A 22960-nucleotide genomic window follows, 5' to 3' on the forward strand; every position below is an offset into this window, starting at 1 on the left:
TATATATATATAGCCCCACTCTGGTGCTTTGAAAGGAGCCTCATTTCCTGTGTAAGAACTGAATTTCTTGGCAAAGCTGCTGGTGGTTGCAGCATCTGAACCACAAAAAATGGTTTTTTTTCAGTAGTAAATGGTATTTCCTTTGCAACTGTGAGTTGGACTGCGCTGGGTCTGATCTGAAATCAGCTGGGTTGCTGTGTTTGGAAGATGCAGGACGATATTCCCACTTAAAAGAATGATGGGAGAAAAGGATGAATTGCATTAATGGGGCTGTGATGGCGGTCCAGAGGTGGCACAGCCCATGGTAGAGACAGCATGGGCACAAAGCTGCTTTTAACCTGCATTTGGCTGTGAAAAAGTTGGGTTCACATATCAAAAGGATTTATTAACTGACACTGAGGGAGAAAAAAAAAAATCCATTTTATTTGCACCTAATACTTTTGCACCATCTCTCTGCATCTGGTTTTAGAGAAGGCTCCTCCAGCAGCAAGGTAGAAGCAAAACAGCTTTGCAGCCCCCGAGGGATGGCTCATACTAAGAACATTAAAACCTTCCTGAGGAGATGTGGCATCAGCTGCATTCAGAGTTCTGCATCTCCCTGACATGGAAATGCCTCACTTTCCTACTGGGAAATCCTTAGCAGGAGGGTCTGATATCCCCAGCACCACCCTGGGGACTCTGATGGCAGGAAAGGAGAGGCTGCCAGCAATCACCTTCTGCTGCAAATATGTCTTTGCAGGGTAATTCCTGAGTCATAAATTGCTTTTATTGTTGCACACAGTCCTAAGGACCCAGTGTGTAAGTGTGCCAGAGGTAGTGGCAGCTGTGGGCAGTCCAAGTGGTCCCTGTTCCCCTTTGCTACTCCCTGAATTTCCCAGAAAAAAACTGCAGCCAAAGAACCTAAAATGTAAGATGTTTAGATTTTCTGCAGGAATTCTAAAGAAGTGTCTCCTCCCAACCCTCACCCTTATCAGGATGGACTACCCTTGGAATTGTCCCTATAGCAGGGACCATGCTGGGCATGCAGCCTCGTTGGCTGGTATAAAGCTCCAGCAGCCAATGAGCCCTGGGAAACAAACATGGAATTTCTGTAGCTCCTCCACAGCCCCAGGCACTGTCTCCATCTCATGTCCTCATCCCTGGGGCACAGCATGGACTCAGGACAGGGCAGCCTGCAGTGGTGTGGGACATGATGGCTCCTGATGGAGCACAGCTGGGCACTGGAGCAGTGCTCAGGATGGGGTACACAAGAGAATTATTTGGTGACTTTGCAGCCCAGGAGATGACAACACACTACCACAATATGCTGCCTCCCTTCCACCCAAAACCCACAGGGCAGAGACAAGGACAAAAGCTCAGAGCATGTCCTGCTGCAACTTCAAGAGCACTTCTCTCAGTTTTGATGTCAGAGCATTTTTGCCCCATCCAGTGATGGGTTTACAAAAAGAAGGAACAGGTTGGTGCAGGAAGAGCTGAGCTGTGTAAGGATCTTCCACACCTCCAGCCTTCCAGGAGTCAGCTGCTGCTTTGCTTGGGAATGTCATGTACCACCTCTGGGAGTCTGCAGTTGCACCTGCACTGATGCCCTGCTGGCCATATCCCTGCTGGGAATGAAGGGAAATATCCTATGGCAGTCCAAAACATGAGTGAAGGAGCAGGAGAGCCTGGGACATCACCCCTGGAGCATCATCCCTGCCCCGCTGAAGTCCTGTGTCCTTCCAACTCTCATTTCACCCTCAACATTTCGGCTCATCTGACTGTTGAATATCCAGTCTTTGCCAACTAGCTAAGCACAGAAGGAATTTCAGTCCTTGGCTCCATCATGGCACAAGGATGTCTGCTGTGGACAATTACAGCGTGGAAAGAGGAAGAAGGAGGGAAGGTCCCAAGGAAGGAAGATCCCAAGCACTACCCTAAACAAAGAAGACCTTCCCTGCAGAGCTCCAGCTCCAGGACATACCCCTTAATCCAACCAGGAGAACTTGGAGGGGATGCAAACATCAGACACCATATGAAACACAAACATTTATCTTAAAATATGGCAGAATTTTCATCTTCTGTGTTTTTTCTCCTCTGTTGGTGACCTTTGCTGTGCCCAAAGATTTGTGCCAAGGTTGAGGTGATGAATGGTGAATCACCACATGAAACACCAGCAAAGGGGTAACAGTCATTGCAACACTCATACTCCCATGGCAGGGCTGCACCCAGCTCATCCTGATGGCAGCAGAACTGCAGGATTTGGTGTTCCCGTTGCTCAACTTCCTAAGAAAACTACCAGCATTAACAAAAAAGGAAGAGAGGAGTCCTTGGCTGTGTCTTATTCTCCCTGAGCTCCTCTTGCCCAGCAGGCAGCAAGGACAGTATGAAAGGAACACCACATCTGGGCATGTCCTCAGGTTTCCCACATTTGCATTCCCAGGAAAATCAAGATACTTGAGCAACTGTAGGAACAGAAGAGAGGCCACCAGGAAATTTATTCCTGTTTGTCTGCAAGCCAACAGATGGAGGTTGTCGGGGCAGAGTCGTTGTGCAATGAAATGACCATCATGGAAGCTTTCCACCACCAAAATATCCCATCACCATGGAACCACTCCAACACCTGTTTACCAACACCACAGAAACATCCTACCACCATAGGAACATCAGACCTCCCCACTACAAGGGTGTCCTACCATCACCACAGCTTCGTAGAGTGTTCTTGTTCTTCCAGACTGAGCTCAGACCACAGAAATTGGGTGCTGCCAACCCAAGCAGGTGTTCCTCAGGCTCCCCAAAGACCTATTTGGACACACTTTCCGCCTGTTTGGGCTCTTTTAGCCCAAAATAGGCTTTGCAATGCATGTGCTGCTGCCCTGAGACAGCCAGGATTGGAGGGGAGGGAAGGAGTCTGTACATGCTGAAAATAGAGGGAAATTTTTCATTTTAAAGTCATTTAACAGATGAAAGTTTTCTTAAAAGAAGTCACTTTCAAAAAGAAAAAACCCCAAACCCACAAAGTTTCTCTAAAAAAAACCTCAGAAAGAAGAAGTTGGATAACAACTGTATGACCAAGACCTAAGGGGTGCCTGGCAAGTTCTCTAAACTGCAGAGAGCGAATTATGAAGAAAAAAAAAAAAAAAGGGGGGGGTGAAAGAAAATGGAAAATGAGTTAGAAAGGGAATTGCATGGAGCTGAAGCACAGAAGAAGGAAAAGCCAGACAAGGCCATGCTGTGTCATTAGTCTGGAAATCAAATGAGGAAGATGAAATCCAGCTCGTAGCGATGTGGGGAGTGGCGCTGCCCCACCGCCCCCTCCACTGGGCCCTTCCCGGGAAACCATGAGTTCAGGGAGAGCCTGAAAGAGCTCCAGGCCCACGGGGCTGTTGCTGACACAAGGAGCCAGAAGGTTCCAGGAGCAAACCAGTTCCATTCCTACCTTTAGCAGTATGAGTAAATAATTGATGCCTGAGGTAACCTGAGCAGGAAGGTGAGCAGAGCCCTGCACATGATCCTGCATCCAACTTCAAAGCCTGGTGGGTTTTCTTCCTGCAAAACCTCCTCAGACATGATCCTTGGTGCTTATTCCATCCCTAAGCCATCACTCACGTGCTGTTCCCACTCTGGGCTCATCCAAGTCTGCTCTCACTGGTCCCACTTCTACCCTTGCTTCTGCCTCAGTTTCCCTTCCTCTCCTGCAGTAGGTCTGGACAGCTCTGCTTCACTGGTACTTTCCATCCCTGGAAATGGAGCACGGCCAAGCTGTCTCCATCTCCCTCTGCTGCCATCCTTCTTCACTTCCCCCATGCCTTGTCCAGGCATATCCCCAGCTGCTCCAAGCACATCCTTTTCCCAAATCACCAGCTTTTTCCACCAAAGCACTCCCGCCACCCCTCCAGCTTGGCTGCCACCTTTCCTCTGTGCAGGACACCAATCCATCACCTAAAACCTGAGTGAAGGGCCCCATCCAGATACTCTGGATGCTGCTGAGGAGCAAGTTCTGTCTGCTTTTCAACATATCAGTGCCTCTTCCCAGGAGCCACCTGCAGGGACAGACCCTGTCTGCACCTGGGGTCCCTGAGTGACACCAGAGCAGAACCCAGTGGGGCAACTGGCCAAAGAGCCATTCCATGTCCCCTCCAGCCAGTGAAGACACAGGCTATGTGTGCTCAGGATGGTTCCAAGAACAGGGTGGCACTGTCCTGGGCATGATGCCCGCCTGTGGCTGGGCTTGGAGACCCAGCAGCTCAGGCCAGCGGGCGAATGTTCCCTAGCCCCGCTGGCAGGGAGGCCAGGCTGAGCAGACACTGCTGGGCTGGGGCACCCCGGGTGCCACTGCACTCTGATGTCCCCGGCTGTTCCTCTAAGGCCAGGATTCAGGCCCAGCCACGGGGCCCGGAGGATCCCCATCCCTGTCCCCCCATTGCGACCCACTGCCCTCCCGGGAGGGTGGGGCCAGCCCCGCCCCGTCAATCTCCACCTACCTGGCCAGCCCTGCCCACTGGCGCCAGCCCAGCTCGCCCGGCCCGGCCGCGCCCACCCTCCCAAGCTCCGCCCCCTGTGCCAACACCCACCTGCTGGGCAACCGGAGCTGTCCCCGCCCCGGCCCACCTGGCTGACCGCGCCCACCCAAAGAACCTCGCCCACTCTGCCTAACCCCGCCCTCCCGGCACAGCCGCGCCCCGCTGTAGCCACTCCCCGTACCCGGCGGGCCGTTCCCATCGCACCGCGCCCCAGCCTGGCCCGGCCCCCTCAGCTGCCACCTTCCGTTCCTCGCCGTTCGCATTCCCCGCCCCGCCCTGTCCCGCCCGCACCTGGGCGCGCTCGAAGCTCTCCCGCTCCGCCTCCAGGCCGCCGCCGCCCGCCCGCCGGCTCAGCACCTTGGGCAGCGGGTTGGACACCTGCTTCATAGTGCTGCTCACGCGGTCCATGGCCGCCTCGGGCCCGCCACCGCCCGGCCCTGCCGTCCCGCGCAGCGCCGCCGCCGCGCGGGCCCCGCGCCATTGGCCCGCCCACCTGCCACTCACGCTGGAGCACGCCCCGCGAGCACCACCCTTCCACCCGCAGCTCACCCGCAGCTCCGCCCGCAGGTCCGACTTCTCGCTCTCATTGGTTCCCCGGTGTCGCCCCTGGGGAGGAGCGGCCGGGAGGCCCAGCCCCTGCGTGGCAACCGCCAAGTTCATTGGTTCATCTGGACGCCGGTCAACGCTAGCTCCCGTCCCCCAAGAGTCCCCTGCCCATTGCTCCACCTTAAGGGGCCGCGCCCTTAGCACCGCCCACCCAAGCTCTGCGGCCGGGCCTTCGCGCAGTCCCCTGCTGTAATTGGCTCACGACCCTGCCGCTCACACCTCGGTGTCCCGCCCCGCCCCTCACCGATGCGGGGCGCGGCGCCCCCTGGCGGCGGTGGCGATGGCGCTGATGCCGGGCCCTCGCGGGAATCGGGCCTGCGCTCGGGCCTCGCCGGGAAGTGCTCGGCCGTGTACAGGGCACCGCCGCGGGGTCCGCCGGGCCCGGGGGGCCGCTGTCCAACGGCTCTAAGCCGCGGCTGAGCCATTCGGGTCCGCAGGCCGCGGGAGTCCTTACAGGTTGTCCGTGCGGCCTGCGAGGCTGCGGCCCCTCAGCCGAGGCCAGAGTGTGACCACGGGGATGACGCGGCACCGCTGTCCCCTCCCTACTGCCCGTCTCAGGCCCAGTCCGGCCCCTCTCGGAGCTGAGCCCCCGTGGCCCACGGGGTGTTCGTGGCTCCCCAGCCCTGCCTGGGGCCGGGGGTGGGAGGCGGCTCCACCGTTTGTCAGCGCGAGCAGGGTCCCGGCAGCCTGCGGAAGGGTTGTGTGAGGCTTTGCCTTTGTGGAATCCGGACTGTGGGTGGGAGCTCTGGAGGGGGGTGCTGCCGGCACAGCTGGCAGAGGCCAGCAGGAAGGGTGTAGCATTGGCAGAGGGGCAAAATGTGGTTGCAGGTGTCTGAAAAAGAAGAGAGCAGAGCTGAGAGAAGGATTTTGCTTCCCCTGAACAGCTGGACTGTGTTTTATTATAACCTGATCTGAGCCTGTGTCTCTGGTCCTGTCACTCAGATCAGAGATTTTTGTAGAATTAGATTGGATATCGGGAAGGAGTTCTTGGCTGTAAGGGTGATTGAAGCCCTGGCACCGGTTGCCCAGAGAAGCTGTGGCTGCCCCATCCCTGGAAGTTATTCAGGCCACATTGCATGGGGCTTGGAGAAAGCTGGTCTAGTAGAAGGTATGCCCATGGCAGGGGTGGAACAGGATTGTTGGAAATGATGCAACTTCTAAATTTTTAAACTAACTTTAATCAGGGGTTTTGTTCATCTTTGCCCAGGAAGGGAATGGAAGTTTCTTTTCAAGAGACTGTTCCCTGGGCAAGGCCTGATGAGCTTAACATCTCAAGGGACTGGGAGCCGCCAGAGGATGCACCAGAGGTAAGCGACTATTAATGAACATCAACACCTGAACATCCTTCCTGGTGTGTTGGAGACACTTGGTCTGGGAAAAGATCATAAGAGAAGAAAGAGGACCTGATTAGTAGCTAAGGTAAAGGGATCAATAACCAATAGGAAACCAAATTCTAAGATCTGTGTTACTTGGGACCAATAAACATTGAACCAATTAATCTCTCTGAGTTTTGACTGTATAAGTATGTGAAAAATCTAGAAAAGAGACATGTGATGGAATTATTTTCTTTGCACAACCCAATGTGTGGATGAAATTACTTCTGTTGCACATTCTGGCCAGAACATCATCCTGGCCAGAATAAAATAATGCTTGAGTTCTCTAACATTAAAATTTGTTGGAAAGGTTGTGTTTTTCATGCTGTTTCAGTGACAGGATGAGCTTTAAGTTTCTTCCAACCCAAACCATTCTGGGATTCTCTCAACCTGGTGAATTGATGACTCCTGTAATTTTGACCAGGACTACCATCCTATTCCAGAGGTGAATTTCTCACTTGGAACATTTCTGCAATACTGGGAGAAATTACTTTTTTTTTTTTTTTGTGAAGGGACTGAAAACTGAATCCCCAGGTACAGCAAATGGGCTGTGCTGGGGTTGTGCCAGCTGGGTTCCTGCATCCTAAAAAGCAGATCATAACAAATCAATGACTTTGCTCTGGGTGGGGAGGAACAGTGCAAAGCACTGCTGGGATGATGGGTCAATCTGGAAACAGCTTTTTAGCATGTGGGCTGTCAGGAGCTCTTGTATAAGCAATTCTCCCACATATCTCTCTATTGTGGCTTTTCAGCTGAAATAATTGCCACACCAGGACCTTCCTGGAGCTGCCCAGCAGGGTGTGTGGCAGGCTGTTTGCATCACAGGCCTTCCCAGTCCCTGTGCATTGGATATCAAATCCCAGTTGATCAAATCAAATTTGATAGAGCAGCAAGGCTATTCCTCCCACTGTGGCTTGTCTCAACTGCCTGTCTGCATTGTCCTTAATGTATTTTCTGGAAACCTGCCTCCTTCCTTGGGGCTGCTCCCAGGGGAGGTTTAATGGGTTTGATTCATCCACTGTTGCAGCAAGATGATTAATAATTGAATAAATTACATCATTCCTGAATAGAGATGGAGGAAAGGAAGAGCAAAGGAGAGCACTGGACAAAGGACAGCAGTATCCTTGTGACCTCTCCCACCCTCCACCTCGCTCAGCATATCCTGCTCCTGGAGCCCATGGCAAGGGACCACTAGGCTGCGGCCTGGTGTAGCTACGCCCTCCTACTGAAGAGTAGAGCCACATCCTCTTCTTCCCTAGCCAGGGCTCAGTGCTCACTCTGGGATCTGGGCAGGAGCAGAGGATGGTGCTTGGGTATGGGACAGAATGGGCTGTTTCTACTGGCTGCTCCTGCCTCCCCCAGGAATGGGCTGTAACAGGATGGAGCTGGGATCCAGCCCATGAGTGGCTGGTCAGACCACTCTGGGCTGGCCCATTCATGCAGCATCTCTGCTGGAATGTGCTGTGGGACTTTGCAGGGATTTGAGAGGCTCCTTTCCACTGGGAGAGGATGCCTTGTTTTCAGGTAGTTGAGAGGGGAAGGCACAGAGCTGTTCTTGTTGAGCGTCTGTTCCTCTGTCTCAGGTTCCATGGGGAGATAATGGAGAAGGGCTGAAACTGAGCAGGGTGTGGAGGTAGAGCAGGTTGGGCTCTTCCTCCCCAGCAGGTCCTTTTTGGAAGCCATGGCTGGGGTTCACCTGCTCTGAATGCTCTGTCTTCACTCCTGTTCAAGAGGCTGGACTGAAGGGTGATGGCAGAGCCCTTCATAGGAGTGTCTGGCCTGTATGGGGACAGACATTGTCTGGCCATGGAGAGGACAATGTGTGCCCTCTCTTTTTTCTTGCTGAGCAGTATGTGGCACCCATCAAGTGCTGCTCAGGCCAGGCAGGTGGGACTGGAGCTCATCCTTCCCCTGTTGCAGGGCTCCATAGTTTCCTTTTCCTGCTCCATGCCCAGAGGCTCCTGTCCACAGGACCCTAAAGAGGGTCTGCTCCCATTCTGTCAGGACATCCTTAATCCAAAGGGGAAGGACAAGTGGCAGGAGAAGGGCCAGAAGAGACTGCAGGGGCTATGGGCCCTGTCCGGGGCTCAGGGATGCTCTTTTTGTGGGGGCTGGGAGCTAGAGTCTGTTTTTACAATTCCCTCCCCAGCCAGAGCTGGAGAGTCCCAGGGTGCTGCTGCAACACACATCATCCTCCCGTGGCCTGGCCTGGGCGCAGGGAGAGCACAGATTCCCCTTGTTTCACCGGGAAAACAGAATCACAGAGCTCCACAGTCCTTCCTCTGTTATCTCGCTGGCTGTGCCAGAGAGGGCTGTGCTAAGATCCTGCTCTTTCACGCTTGGAGGTGGGAAAAATGGATCCTAAATGGATCCCCTTCAGTAGTCCCTTTACACATTCCAAGGCACACCATCCTGATCGCACCCAAGCAGACAAGCAATTCCTGGGGCCACATCTTGAAAGGGCAGTGGCTATGTCAGGCCTTCCATAAACCAAATCCTGCAGCCCCAGATGCAGCTCTGCCCTGGTGATGGGGTAATTTGCTCAGACTCTGGGATAAAAACAACTTCTGAGCCAAAGTACCCAGCTGGAAAGGGCAGGGTAGTGGTCCAGACCCAGCAGGAGGGTCCTTGGAGAGCAAAGATTGTGCCAGGAGGAGCAGGCATGGGAGCATGGGGAGAATTTTCATCTTTTGATCCCATGTTTTGAACGCTTTGGGCAAACAGATGTTGCTGCTGAGTCTTTGCTTGTGCTCCCAAAGAGATCCTGGGCTGCTATGTGGGGCAGGGACAGTCTTGGTGCAGGACCTGGGAGAGTATTGGAGTCTTGGGAGAGCATTGGAGGTGAACAGCCTGGGACTGGGAGAGGGTCTTGGAGAGGACTGCTTGGCTAAGGTGCTTGAAGTGCAATGGCGCCCTCACCTCTGTCCTGTCTAGGTCTCCTACTTGCCCAGGTGTTACAAGGAGGGCTGTAACCCCAAAACATCATCTCCTGTGTTTTCTGCAAAGCCTCAGCAACTGCCTCTGCTTGCCCAAGACTTCAAAAGCAAAGCTGAAGAGGTTTCCAGATGGATTTGCAGGAGAAGACCTGAACTCCACAGGGACACTGGGCTGCATGGGCAAATGCCTAGGTGAGAAACCAGCTCATGAGCAGGACCTGGAGGTGGGAAGTGTTTTTGCCACTTGCTGGACAGTGTCCCCTTGGCATGGCCAGCAGGTCCAGATGGAGCACCCCACCAAGCCCAGCTCTCTTCCAAGGCAGGACATGGCAAGCCTGATTTCACAGAATGAATTGGTTGGAAAAGAACTCTGAGATCATCAAGTCCAGCCTATGACTGATCACCACCATGTCGATTAGACCATGGCACTAAGTGTCACATCCAGTCATCTCCAGGGATGATGACTCCACCACCTCCCTGGGCAGCCCATTCCAATGTCTAATAACCCTTTCTATGAATAAATTCTTCCTAATTCTTCCTTTATTTCTGTATTGGGAGCTTTGGCTGCCAGAGTTGGATTACTGAGGAAAGGATTTCTGTGTGAGACTTGGTGTGTGCAGAGTTGAGTGTGGGAGCTGTGTGCTCATTGCAGAGCAGTCTTGGGAGAGCACAAGGCAGGTACTGCAACAGGGCATGAGTATGAATGTAGAGAGCCAGTATATCCCTGTCTTCCCTTTATGATACAGGAAACGTTCTGGCTCTCTACAACTCCCTAGCAGGAGGGTGGAGCCAGGTGGGGGTCAGGCTCTGCTCCTAGGGAACGAGTGATATGACAAGGAGAAACGCCTCAAGTTGAACCAAGGGAGGTCCAGGTTGGATATTAAGGAAAATTTCTTCACTGAAAGAGTGGTCAAGCATTGGAATGGGCTGCCCAGGGCAGTGGTGGAGTCACCATCCCTGGAGGGATTTAACAGAAATAGAGATGTGATGCTTAGGGCTACAGTTAGTGGTGGCCTTGGCAATGCTGTACTCAATGATGTTAGAGGTCTTTTCCAACCTGAATGACTCCATGATTTCTATGTTTTCCATGATCCAACATCGACCAGTACTCTTGTCAAATGTTGTTTTCAGGATTCCTGCAACTCTATGGCCTAACTTGCAGATGTCCCCTGTACCTCCAGCTGATGACAACAGGCGGCAGAGTGTGCAAGGACAATGCAGCTGTCACTCTGGTACTCAGCAGCCTCAGGTCCTACCCGTCTCAAACCCAACACCAAATGGTTTTCTTTTCCTTTCTCTGAACTGTGGCTAAACCTGTCATGCTGTGCTGCAGCTGCTGGACAAGCCATGATCAGCTCCAGGCCAGTTGCTGCTCAGTACTGAGGACATTTTTGGGGAAACAAAGGACTTGTGGCAGAGGCATCATTTGGCTGTCCTGGGAAGTACCACCACATTTCTGTGAGGGCCACATTCCAACATGGCATCCACCCACATCCTGCTCTTTTAGACTCCTGGTCACAAAGTGAAGCTTTTATAGGTGCCCCAAATTTGTCTTGGAAAATTGTATGGACTGCAGCAATTTATTTCTGCCTTGCTGTGTGCTTAGAAACTGTTGGAGTCTTTCTGCTGACATTTACCAAAAATATTTCTCTGGAGGCACATCCTGGTGTGCCTGTGGATTTCAGTCCCGGGATTTCAATGCAATTTCATAAGCTGCTCTGTAGCCCTGATGGTTCTGTTGGATCAATTGTCCTGGAGCATCAAAGATGAACAGTCACAGAGGATGTAGACTAAGGATCCATCTACATCAGCTTTGATACCTCTAGATGTGGTCACAGCAGACCCCTTGAAGAGACAGATCAATATTTTTACTGCACCCTGGAGTGTGCTCCCAGCCTCCAACCATTCTCATTTTCCAAATCTTCTCAAGCTTATCACCCTGAAATCCATACTCAGACTCAAGAAAATTTCCTTGTCCTCACCATGTCCCTTGGAAAGGAGCTCCTCATGTGAAGAGCTGCCTCCCTCTGTTCCTTTTGAACCTTCCTCTTGCCCACTCCATTGAATAATCTGTGGCTCCTGCTCTGGGGCAGGCAGTGAGTATTCGCTTTGTCTCTCTTTCTAGGCCACTTATCATCTTGCAGACTTCAATTCAATGTGGAAAGTCTCAATTCTTCTTGAAAATACTTCTTCTCATCTGAGATCTTGCTTGGAGCTGCACCACCCTGGGATCTCTGGCCCCAGTAATTTTCTTTCTGTTTCCAACTGGTTTGCTCACAGTTAAACCCAGTTTCCCACATTAGTGATCCAGCAGCTCCCAGGAGCACTGTGATAAAGTGATCCCCCAGACATGGCTCCAGCCCAGGAGGTGGTATGATGGAGCAGGCTACCCTCAGGGCTGAGCAGAGGTTTCCTCCCACATCCCCAACCTGTCCTGGTGATGGATCCAAAGATACTGTGTTTGGTTTCTGTCTAGAGCTGAAGCACACCATAAGGCGGAGGTTTTATAGACTCCATAAATAGCCACTATTTAGAATGTATAATATGGAGGAGGTTTTAGAAATCAAAATATTTAGAGGTTTGCATTATTTGTCTTGGTAGGAAGAAGCAAGAATACAGAATCTTTAAGGAAGGAACAAAGTTGAGGAAAACAGTGAATAGGGGAAATAACAGAGGTGTCAAAACCTCCAAAAATTCCTTTTGGTTGAATGGAAGCAGGAAATACAGCAAGGTGTATCCAAAAGGAGAGAGAATTCATTGACAATGTTGAGGCACAATGTTTATATTCCTGCTATAAAATACTGATTTTTCAAAACAAATCTTGACATTTTGATCAAACCTGTAGTTGAATGTTGTGGAACATCCAGAACACTCAACTAAAGCTGCTCTGAGCTGGGCTGTGTTTGTGTGAGCCATCAGCAAGGAGGCTCCAGCTCATTCCTCAGTCTGTTCTCCTCCTCTCAGTTTTATTCTGGTCCCTGTGTGGAGATGTGTCAGAACAGTGTAGGGTTGGTCTCAATGGGAATTTGTGCAATTTTGTTTCTGAATGTATTGGCAGAAATGGAAAGAGCAGGGGATGGAAGGAGTAGATGTTGGTGACACCTGATCTTGAAGGACTTTTCCAACATTAATTATTCTGTGGTTCTGTGATTCTGTGACTCACACTGAGCAGTTTATTAGCACTGCTCAGAGAAGACTGCAACAGGTTTAGAGGTTGCCACTGACAATAAGTGACCACAAAAATGTTGGAGTCTCCTGACCTCCCTCCCCACTTCAGCCCTATTTATAATATTTTCTTGGGAAAAGATAAAGTTACAGTTAATGTCATTTACAGATTAGGTGGAATTTGATTGACTTCAGTTAGTAGCATAAATAGAGGTGAGAAAAGTAATATGTATTTCTGAATTAAGCAAAGTTCAGCTTTTGATTTCCATCTAGATCATTCCTTTGACTTAGTTTTCATTTGCTGCATTGTTTTCCATGGAGTCTATCTACAACACTGCTGTGTCACTCCATCTTTTGTTTTATATTTGCTTTGATTTCAACAGAGAATTACTGCAGTGCCTCTGTGTTGCTCCATCCTTTGTTCCATGTCTCCCTTGGAGTGGCACACCAAGCTCCATCAGCATTCCTGCTTCTAAGGTATGCAGGCAGTTTGTCCCTGTCCTTGCACTCTTTCTTGCTGAGCTTTGGCTTTCGGTCTCCTAACACCTTTCTTTGTCCCACTCTGCAGTGTGGGGGAGAGTAGATCCATGATGGTGGCAGGACTTCAGGCCCTTGGAGGTACCAGGTTTCATCCCAGTATCTGAATGGGCTTTGGAACAGAGAACAAGGCAAGTCATGGAGCAGGAAGGATCCCAGAGGAATCCTGAGCTTGTCAGCTGTTTGGAGCAGGATATTCTGAGTCTTCTTCACAAGTAAAACCTCAGCTGTGATTCTGACTGTCTCAACTGACTCTCATTCTGGGAGTTTAACCCCTTAGCAGGAGCTGGGATGAAAGCAAGCCAATCCATGGAGAAAGAGCTTCAGAGAAGAGAACAGATGTGCCAAGCTGGGGAATGGGCTGTGATGGCTGCAGAGAATCCATGGGCTGTATGGAGCCTGCCTGCCGTGGGAAGGGGCAGGTATGTCTCTGCTAAGGAAATGTCTTTCCAGAAACCCAGCAACATGCCCTGTGCTCCCAGGGCTCAGTGGGCAGGTCCTCCTCAGCTGCCCACTCCCCAGGCTTGTAGCTGCATCTCCCTAGCACCAAGGCATCATATGTGCTGTCGCCCAGGCTCAATTTTGTTCATGCTTAGTACAGGGTGTTGTAGTGAGAGAAAAAGCTTTGTGTAAAACAAACCCTGCCATGGCAGCACCCTGCAGCCTCCAATGAGTGTGCCTCACTTTTCCATGCAGTTCAGTCTCCTGAGATGTGCTGATTATCTATCACATGCCCTGGAGCACTTGGGAGCCCCAGGCCTGCAATCCACCCTTCCAGGCAATATCTTATTTCTCTTTGATTTCCTCCTCTGGCTTCCTACAAGGTAACCCACTTTGGGTGGGGGATTCTATTTTGTGATCATCCTCCTCCATAGAGGAGCAAGACCCCTTTTGTTACTGGACCATCAGGAAAGGCAGACTGCTCCTGTGGCTTTCCCATTGTGTCTGTGGTTGCCCAGCACCCAGACACATTTTCTAGCACCATGGAGACTTTGCTCTTCCTCCACTCTCTTGAGGCTTTGTCCACAAACCTTTGCCTGGAAAACAGCAGAGTCCTTCTGGAGGGATGTAACATTTCCAACAGTTTTTCTGACAGTGCAGAGACACCATTCCCATCCTAAGCAACATGTGCTAAATCAACCAGTCTTTTCTCTGTGCGTATTTGGCAGCTGGGACAATGACAGAGCAGTGTCAAGAGGGTGCTAGTGCTACATTGCTGGAACCAAATAACCATCTTTGTCAGCTTTGCTCTGCTAACATAGTTATCAGCTCCTAAAGTTCACTGTGGGCATCAGTGGCCAATTCCTGGGCATCAGTGGCCAATTCCCATGTCCATGAAGAACTGAATACTATTTTAGCTGTCACTAGTATTTGAGAAGTTGTGATGTAGCAGAACCGGTTCCCCAAAGACTTGTTGCAAGTGGGACCCAGCATGGCTGGGTGGGCACATGGGTGGTCAGCCTGACTCTCTATGGCAGAGGTGAGATCTGTTTGTCCATGATGCAGATGTTCTGGGAAACACAAGTGCATGACAACCATGGTTGGCCTTCATCCACTGCTGTGACTTCTAGGCAAGAGGTCCACCTACTGATCTTCTGAATTACTAATTCTAGGTTTTCTGCAGAACCCTTAGGTCATGGGAAATGAAATGACAGGTCATATCCTGTTCTGTGTCCACTCATGGTATCTTATGGTATCGTACCCTGTGCCATGTCAGGACGCTGCGGTCATCAGGGCTCTGGACGGTTTCCTCTGCAAGGCTGTGTGGTATCCTTGACACTGCACTTTTTCCATTGCATCATGGCTTTCAGCAATGTTTCCATCCTTGGCTGCTGTCTCCCTATATAAAGAGGGCTGAACCCAGGGATCCCACACCAGGAACAGTGAGGGACACTCTGCAACAGTCCAGCCTCACTCCTACAATTCACCTCCACCCAATAGGACCATGAAGACCTTCACGGCAGCCCTTTCTGTACTTTTTGTGGTTGTCTTCTGCCACCAGACCACCTCTTCTCCAAGTGAGTCCAATCTCTCCTCTCCAAGGAGCTGTCTCCTCTTTCTGTCTGCTGAATAAGGTCTAGTAATGCTTGGCAGCTCTCTCTTACTAGCATCTGCTGTAGGAAAGGAGAAGCCTGTCTTACCTTGGCTCCCTGATGGGGAAGATGGCTGTGGTGGGAGCCCACTGTAGGAGCAGCACTTCCTCCAGTGGGAATCTTCTCAACTTCTGACCCTACTTCTCCCCACTGGCACTTTTCCTGGTCTGATGTAACAGAAAATTTCTCTTCCAGTTTCTCTCAGATGTTGTGGTCCCTGCTGTGATAAGTACATTACCAGTCCATTGTCCTTGAGCCGTGTGGTAAAGTATCAGCCCACGGGCAGCTACTGCTCCCTACCAGCTGTGATGTAAGTAGATCTTCTGCCCGGCTTGTCCTTACAGTGTGGGGGAACCCCACATCATACTTCATCCTGACATGGAAAAGCACTGGGCAGGGCTCTCCCATGTGAGGAGAACAGCCTGGGAACATGTCAGAGGGCAATCCCACATCCCAGAGAGCGAGTTTGTGGACCTCTTTATTAGATTTGAGCCAAAAGAGCTTTTGCTGGTCACCCCCCTCACCCCAGATAGGGGGACCCAGCCAGGACGGTGTCCCAGATGTAGAGATGCTGGGGACAAAGCGGTTTAAGTGCAGAGAGCAGGACACCTGTAAGGACATGGAGCCACCCCCACCCCATTTCCCTAGGGCTGTTTTGCAGCCTGTAGAGGTGTCTGGTGGGTGTCACTGTTGGCATGGAGCAGGTGGTCTCACTATCCTCTCTGTCTTCCTTTCCTTCATCTCTCCTCACTGGATTTTGTTTTCCAGATTTACCACCATCAAGGACAAGCTGGTCTGTGCCAACCCTAATGACAAGTGGGTCAAGGACATAATGAATCAATTAGAGGACAATAAGCACAGTGGATGAGCAATACCCTGCTCTCTCCAAGCACCACTTCTGCAAGGATGTGCTCTCATGGACACCTCCAAGACATATTCTATTTTCTCATTGAATGGGAATTTGGCAGGGTATTCAACTCAGTGTTTAGCTTTTTTATGGAAGGCTGTGCAATGCCAGTCCTAATTTATTTGACATTTTCAGTGAAACTTTTCATTCTCCTTTGTACTGAAGGTGTTGAAGTTATTTTTGTATAATAAAAAGGAGCAAAACTTGCAGCTTCTCCCAGCGGTTCTTGGGATGCTCCAAGGAGACTGGGGTGTGTAGCAATGGTTGGAAGGGGGTCAGGGCTGACACCCGAGGGTCTGTGGGTGATGGGGTGACACCTGGCTGTCCCCCAGCCTCTCTGTGCATGCAAGGGAGAGCACTTCTCATCCTGCCTGTCCTGCCTGCCTCCTTGCCGCGGCACATTTCCAAACTCCTGGCTCTTTGCAGTGGGTGGGTATCACGGCGGATGTTTTGGCACAATTGTTGGTGTGGAGAGGGGTCCTTTACCTCGGCCAACATCTCTGGGCAGCGGGCAGGTGCCTCAGGGGCTCCACGGGGCTGCTGAGCTCAGCCATCACCAGACCCAACCCCATCTCCACCACCGTCCCCGCCCGGGGCTGTCTCTGGGTTAGTTCTGGTGCTTCCTAATCTGTCCCGCTCTCCCCGCCGGGTTTTTCTCTGGCTTTGCCCCGCCGGGCTGGAGGCAGTCCCAGCCTTTGGGGCTGGCTGCAGCTGTCCCGGCCGGTGCCAGCTCCTCCCCCCAGCAGCACGGAGGCTCCGGGGCCGGTACTACCCGGTAGCGAGGCCGGCTCGTCCTCCAGGCTTTCATGGCACTGCCCGTTCTTCCTCGCCGTGGGGCTGTGCCAGCCATGCCTGCCTGGGAGCCCACCTTTGCTGGCTGACGAGGGCCGAGGGAAGCGCCCGTGGAGACCCAGCGGGCCACCATGGCGCTGGCAGGTGCCCTGGAGCGGCTGCAGGAGGAGGCCATTTGCCCCATCTGCCTGGAGTACATGAGCGAGCCGGTCAGCATCGACTGCGGCCACAACTTCTGCCGAGGCTGCATCGCCAAGCACTGCCAGGACAAGGGGCTGTGGGCCGACGGGCCCTTCTCCTGCCCGCAGTGCCGGGCCTCCTGCCACCGCAGCGGCTTCCGACCCAACCGGCAGCTGGCCAACATCGTGGAGAGCATCCGCCAGCTGGGGCTGCGGGGCGGCCTGGGGCCCGAGCTGGAGCCGGGGACCCCCCTGTGCCCTCAGCACGACGAGCGGCTGAAGCTGTTCTGCGAGGAGGACGAGGAGCCCATCTGCGTGGTGTGTCGGGAGTCCCTGCAGCACCGCCCGCACACCGTGTACCCCATCGAGGAGGCGGCGCACGTCTACAAGGTACGGGAGGGTGAGGCACCGGGTCCCTGTCCTGCCCCGAGGCACTCTGGCAGGGGGTGTGCGGCCATCGGGACCCCAGCATGCTCAGTGGCATCGCTGGGAAAGCAGAAGGAGGGGTAGCGCAGACGGTGACCTCCCCCCCCCCACCCCCCCAGCCGCCCTCGCTGCAGGGATAAAGCTGGACCTGCCTTATCTTCCAAACTGTTGGTGGACCCAGGCTCACCCCGTCCATCCACCTCAGGGACGCAGCCTGGCTCCCTGCCCACTCACAACCCCTGGAGAAGCTGAGCTGGTGGGTCCCAGAGAACATTTTGCCCCGGTAGAGGAATGCTGGCACCCAAATCCCACATCCGAGCTATGATCCTGAGAGTACCACCATCCACCCTTCACCCCAGCATTGAAAGAGGGCTGTCGCTTTGGTGTCCAGAACCTCAATAGTGCGGAAAAACATAGGGGAAACCTGCGGAGCATGGGGAGGGTTAACACTGTGAGCTGAGTGAAGAGCACAGCTGCTTTGTTTGGGTGCCAGTGCCTGGCACTGCCTGGCACTGGGTCAGTGTCTCTCCCCCGGCAGAGGAGACCCAGCCAACTTGCAGTGCTCAGCGGGTCCTGTTGGGGTGAGTTGAGCCCATTTTTCCTCTTTCCAGGTCAAACTCCAGAAATCCCTGGAGAGTCTCTTAAAGGAAGTGGAGGAGGTGAAGAAGCATGAGTCAGCAGAAAGGATGAAAACCCAGGAGTGCAAGGCAGGTGCCTGTCTTAATTCTTAAAGAATGAGCTTCAGAGATATCAGGATTTCAGAAAAAACCACCCTGAATGATCTTGTCTGGGGACACAGATTTATCATTGTCTCCAGGCTGTGTTCTGCTGTCACATGTATGAGCAATGCTGGAAGCCAGGCTCAGTAGCTGTGTGCAGCTCTATAAAAAGATTTGCAAGGAGGAGCATGCCAGATTCTCTGGAATCATGAGGACTTTATGCTGGTTAAACAAGTAGACATGGGCTATTTTTTATTGCCTTTTGTTTTACAACATGTGCTTGAGTTTCAAGCCAGGCATGAGCTGTATGGTGAGCTCCACTCCACAGCAACAGGAACCAGAAGTGTTTTCATAAGAAAAAAAAAAGCTGAATTATTGCAACTCTGTCCCACTCCAGACAGTTCTGGGAAGAGCAGACACCAGCAAACAGCTGGTTTTCAAATCTCTTGGAGTGAAAGCTGGAAAGTAAAAGTAAATGCAGAAAAGGAAATGAAAGGAAATGAGTTATCCAACCCTGAATTTGAGCAGATGGTTAATCAGCTCTGGCAGGGAAGACAGGTTTCTCTGAATTCCCCTAGTTTTTCACTCAGCTCCCTTGCCTGTGGCAATCCAGACAAGTGGTGGTGGGTTTTAAGGATGTCCCTATGAGCCCTCTGTCCCCACTGGGGGAGAAGGACAGAGATTGTGAGAGCTGTGTCACTGTCCTCCCATCTGCCTGAGTCAAGGCTCAGGGTCGTGGCTCAGCTGCCTCCAGTTTCCTTTGGCTGTGCTTTTATAGCAAAAAGAGCAAAGATTCCCATGTGAATGGTGGGGGGAAGAGGCTGTCCTGGCTTATCAAGTCTTCATGACTCAGGTTCAAGTACTTGGATGGGGAAAAAAAAAAGAAGTTAAATTTCCTTTTCTTTATCTTCTTCATTCTGAGGTTTCCTGGCCCAAGCTCACTGCAGAGTGTCTTTCTGCAGCTCCAGGTTTCCAGCCAGCTTTTAGGGATGAGGTGAAAAGCCCTAAGGCACTGGCAGACCCTGCCAATTGCTGGTTCTTCACCTTGTAGTGAAACCTGGGGAGCTTCCTGGGCTCTGCCTTTCCATCCTCCACATCCCCAGGGCTTCCTTTACATGGCAGATAGAGACAGGATATGAGGGAACTGTCTTACACTAAGAGAGGAGAGATTTAGATTAGATATAAGGAAGAAATTCCTCTATGTGAGGGTGCTGAGGCCATGGCATAGGTTGCCCAAAGAAGCTTTGACTGCCCCGTTCCTGAAAGTTTCAAAGGCCAGGCTAGATTGGGCTTGGAGCAACCTGGTCTAGTGCAAGGTGTCCCTGCCCATGGCAGGGGGTGGAAGCAGATGATCTTTAAGATCCCTTCCAACTGAAACCATTCCATGATTTTATGACTTTTCTACCTCTTGCTCTTAACTGGGGATTTTTCCAGCATTGTCCACCTGCCTGAGCAGTTTATTAGCCTGGATTTGGCTGCAGGTATGACTTGTAATAAAAACCTACCCCGATACCTGTGGGCACCTCCTTGCAGCTCAACACACCCCAGACCTCTGGGGTACAGCTGAGCAGCAATGCCCCAGGCAAAGTCCTGCTGCTGGTAAACCAAGGATGCAGAGCAGGAACTACAGTGAGGTGGAAGCACAAGTTTGCCTCTGGCTGTTTTTTAAATTCATGCACTTATCATAAAAATGCAGTATTTTCCCAGGGCCTGATGCCGGGCATGGATGCCGGAGCATCTGGCTCTGTCTTGGCTGCCTGGATAACATTCAACCCATGAATCTTCTTATCCCAAGGAGACAGTAAAGAAAAAGCGGGAGAAGATTGTGAGTGAGTTTGGGAAGCTGCATCGGCTGCTGGCTGATGAGGAGAAGCTACTGCTCCAGAAGCTGGAGGAGGAAGAGAAGCAGATTCTGCTGCTGATTAATGAAAACCTGGCCAGGCTGGTGGAAGAGAAGTGCTTGCTGGAGGAGCTGATCCTGGAGATAAAAGGGAAGAGCCAGCAGCCAGCTGATGGGCTGCTCAAGGTTAGGCTTTGCCACCAGCACCACTAATTCAGCCCTGGTGCCTGTGTCACCTGGGTGGGTGGCTTGGCCCAGACAAACCCAGAGTCGTTTTTGTCTTCTTCTAGGACATGAAAAGCATCCTGAGTAGGTGGGTGATTTTTCCTGATAGGTGCCATGATTATTCCTGGTAGGTACCTACCCATGATTATTCTTGGCGGGTACCCATGGTTATTCTTGGCAGGCACCATGGCTGTTCCTCCTACTGTCCCGGATGCCTCCAGCCTTTGAGGCAGATGTTTGCATCTGTTCCACAACAGCCACCCCATCCTCCCTGCCCAGCATCTGCTTTGGTCTTCCTGGGGTAGACACAGGAGGGACTGAGACAATCCCTCAGAGGTTTTCCAGGGGCTCAGAGCCAAGGCCTTGCCTGGGTTGTGACATGTGAGCTGCATCCCCTCCTAAGGGACGTGCTGCCCAGTGGCTTTGTTCCTTCCTTCCCCAGGCCTGGCATTGCTGCTCCCTGTATCGTTTAATTCTGATCTCATTTGGATTGCCAATATGCAAGTAATTATCCCCAGTGCTCTTCCCAGCCCGAGCTCCAGGGAGACAAAGGGCACCAAAAGGGCACTGACCCCCCTCCCAGCTGGAGAGGGGCCATGGTGCTGGCTATGGATACAATCCAAGGACATCCCTCCCTTCTCAGGTGTGAAGGGGTAAAATTCCAATCTCTCAAGGCTGTGTCTGTGACCCTGAAGGAAAACTACAGCATTCCTGAGCGCTGCCTGGGCATGAGGGACATGCTGAAGAAGTTCAAAGGTGAGGGGGCAGCTCCTGGCACATTTGGGTTCTGGTTTTCTCCAGTACCCTGGGGCACAGGGAGGTTTTTCCAATAAGCTTTGTCCAGCTGCTCCAGGGTTGTGCACTGATGAGTTCAGGCTGGTTTCATGGTGGGAAGACCTTTGTTGTGGTCTTGGATGGATTGTGAGGGGACGCTGAAGCCCAGGATGTCCCTCGGGGGTTTCAAGCACCATGTTGCCCATGACGTCTTGCTTTCAGACCTCTTTCTGAAGCAAGATTTGCTTCAGAAAGCAAATTTGGCTCTGCAGCCTGACACCAAGTATTTTGATGTGGCTCATTTTCTATATTACATTTCCCCCCAGGCAGTGCTGGAAGCTGTGCAAAACCACGGGCAAATAATTGTGGGATATGGGATGGTTTGGGAGAGCCCAGCATTCAGGTCACAGGCACCTGCTTGTGTCTGTGCCTGCAGATGCCTGAAGCCTTGTCCATCCTTCCATCCTTCTCTCTGTTCAGTGGACGTGATTCTGGACCCAGAGACAGCACACCCAGACCTCTCTGTGTCTGAGGACCGCAAGAGCGTCCGGCGCGGGAGCAAGAAGCTGCTTTTGTCCCTCTTTGACAGCCCCAGGAGGTTTGGCAGCGCCCCAGCGGTGCTGGGCAGCCCCAGCTTCTTCTCGGGCCGCCACTACTGGGAGGTGCAGGTGGGAGACAAGCCTGAGTGGGGCCTGGGGCTGTGTCGAGAGGCTGCCGGCCGGAAAGGCTCTGTCCTCTTCTCCCCCAACAATGGTTACTGGGTGCTGCGGCTGCAAAATGGGGGCACCTACGAGGCCCTGACCGTACCCGTGTCCCCCGTGACCCTGAGCGTGAGGCCCCGGCGCGTCGGGATCTTCCTGGACTACGAGGCGGGAGAGATCTCCTTCTACAACGTGAGCGACCGCTCCCACATTTACACCTTCACTGACAAGTTCTCAGGCAATCTCCGGCCTCTCTTTTTCTTGGGTGCTTTTTTGGGGGGCAGAAATGCAGAACCCTTGGTGATCTCCTGGGTCAGGGACCCACAGGGGACTGGATGCATCATCTTGTGAGAGTGGCTGCCCTGGTTTGGGTAGAGACCTGGGAGCCCAACCAGCTTCTCCTGGTGAGTGGGGCAGCACTAGGGGAAAACCTCAGTGCCCCAGTGAGTGTCCTGACAGGATTCTCACATAGTTCTGGCTGCTGGAGTGACCTGCCATGTGTGACACCCACTGTGTGCCATGTGTTGGGAAGGCACTTTGCAGCAGGAATGTGCCATAACCCTCTGTGCCACTAGTGGGGACAGCGGAGTCCCCTGATCACTGATGCCCTGATACTCATCTCACAGGCTGCTGGAGCAGCGTATGTGCCCAGCCTGCCATGTAGTGCTGACTTTGATGTGAATTGTATTGGAATAAAGCAATAAAGGCTTGATTTGGGGAACCTTGTGTGGTTAATGGTACTACTGCTGCTACTCTGAAATATCTCAGAAGGCAAAGGGTGCTGCTGGACCTGATTCTCTCTAGCCCAGAGGATCCTCTAGAGATCCCACTGTGGCATCTGTGGGACGCAGCCGCACTCTCCAGGCAGGGATTTGGGAGTGGCAGATGCCTGTGTGGTGGCTTCACCCCAGCCTTGTGGTACTGGGGCCTGGGGTGAAGAGAGAGGACATCTGTTTGGATGTGGGTGGTCCCTGGGCTGCTGTCTCTGGTCCCCTGCTCAGGAGATCCCTACAGGTCTGTTAGCTCCAGCCCCTCCACCCCCCTTCAAAACCCCATGAGTGGAAAAGCTCCAAGTGTGGGGAGTTGCCCATCACAGGGCAGGGGTACTTCAGGGCTGCAAGATCCAGGGAAAGAAAAATAGCCCAAACTCTGTCTCCAGTGTTCACCTTTGGTCTGTCCATCCCCTGG

General features: G+C 52.4%; 3 protein-coding genes across 7 annotated transcripts in view; 2 read left to right on the forward strand and 1 right to left on the reverse strand.

Moving 5' to 3' along the window:
* Nucleotides 1-4929, reverse strand: part of HIP1 (huntingtin interacting protein 1) — a 44022-nt gene extending 39093 nt beyond the window's left edge. Inside the window, exon 1 of one of the 2 annotated variants that reach the window (XM_036394989.2) lies at nt 4791-4929. In XM_036394989.2, the coding sequence (XP_036250882.1) occupies nt 4791-4907 (117 nt within the window). In that variant the 5' untranslated portion in view covers nt 4908-4929. The remainder of the gene's footprint in view (nt 1-4790) is intronic. The other variant, XM_036394987.2, reaches the window with a different exon arrangement.
* Nucleotides 4930-5474: 545 nt separating this feature from the next.
* On the forward strand, nt 5475-16325 carry LOC129046909 (C-C motif chemokine 5-like). 3 transcript variants are annotated; one of them, XR_008508766.1, is made up of 4 exons: nt 5475-6412; nt 6813-6923; nt 9413-9606; nt 10546-12549. XR_008508766.1 is itself a non-coding variant. In XM_054517046.1 (3 exons), exons 1-3 carry the CDS (start codon nt 15062-15064, stop codon nt 16075-16077), a joined length of 288 nt encoding a protein of 95 aa, XP_054373021.1. In that variant the 5' UTR covers nt 13545-15061; the 3' UTR covers nt 16078-16325. The 3 variants fall into 3 exon arrangements, 1 of the variants encoding a protein (XP_054373021.1); XR_008508765.1 differs by lacking the exons at nt 6813-6923; nt 9413-9606; nt 10546-12549 and adding exons at nt 12963-13056; nt 13148-13538; nt 15978-16056 and having other exon boundaries at nt 5484-6412; XM_054517046.1 differs by lacking the exons at nt 5475-6412; nt 6813-6923; nt 9413-9606; nt 10546-12549 and adding exons at nt 13545-15134; nt 15405-15519; nt 15978-16325.
* Nucleotides 16326-16879: 554 nt separating this feature from the next.
* On the forward strand, nt 16880-22493 carry LOC118694290 (E3 ubiquitin-protein ligase TRIM39-like). Of its 2 annotated transcripts, none has more exons than XM_036395314.1 (6): nt 16880-17477; nt 18125-18220; nt 20028-20258; nt 20363-20424; nt 20941-21053; nt 21552-22493. In XM_036395314.1, exons 1-6 carry the CDS (start codon nt 17040-17042, stop codon nt 22121-22123), a joined length of 1512 nt encoding a protein of 503 aa, XP_036251207.1. In that variant the 5' UTR covers nt 16880-17039; the 3' UTR covers nt 22124-22493. The 2 variants fall into 2 exon arrangements, with proteins under 2 accessions (XP_036251207.1, XP_036251208.1); XM_036395315.1 differs by having other exon boundaries at nt 20363-20385.
* Nucleotides 22494-22960: the final 467 nt, after the last annotated feature.

The sequence above is a fragment of the Molothrus ater genome, chromosome 21 (genome assembly GCF_012460135.2).
Source record: "Molothrus ater isolate BHLD 08-10-18 breed brown headed cowbird chromosome 21, BPBGC_Mater_1.1, whole genome shotgun sequence".
Classification (NCBI taxonomy): Eukaryota; Metazoa; Chordata; class Aves; order Passeriformes; family Icteridae; genus Molothrus; species Molothrus ater.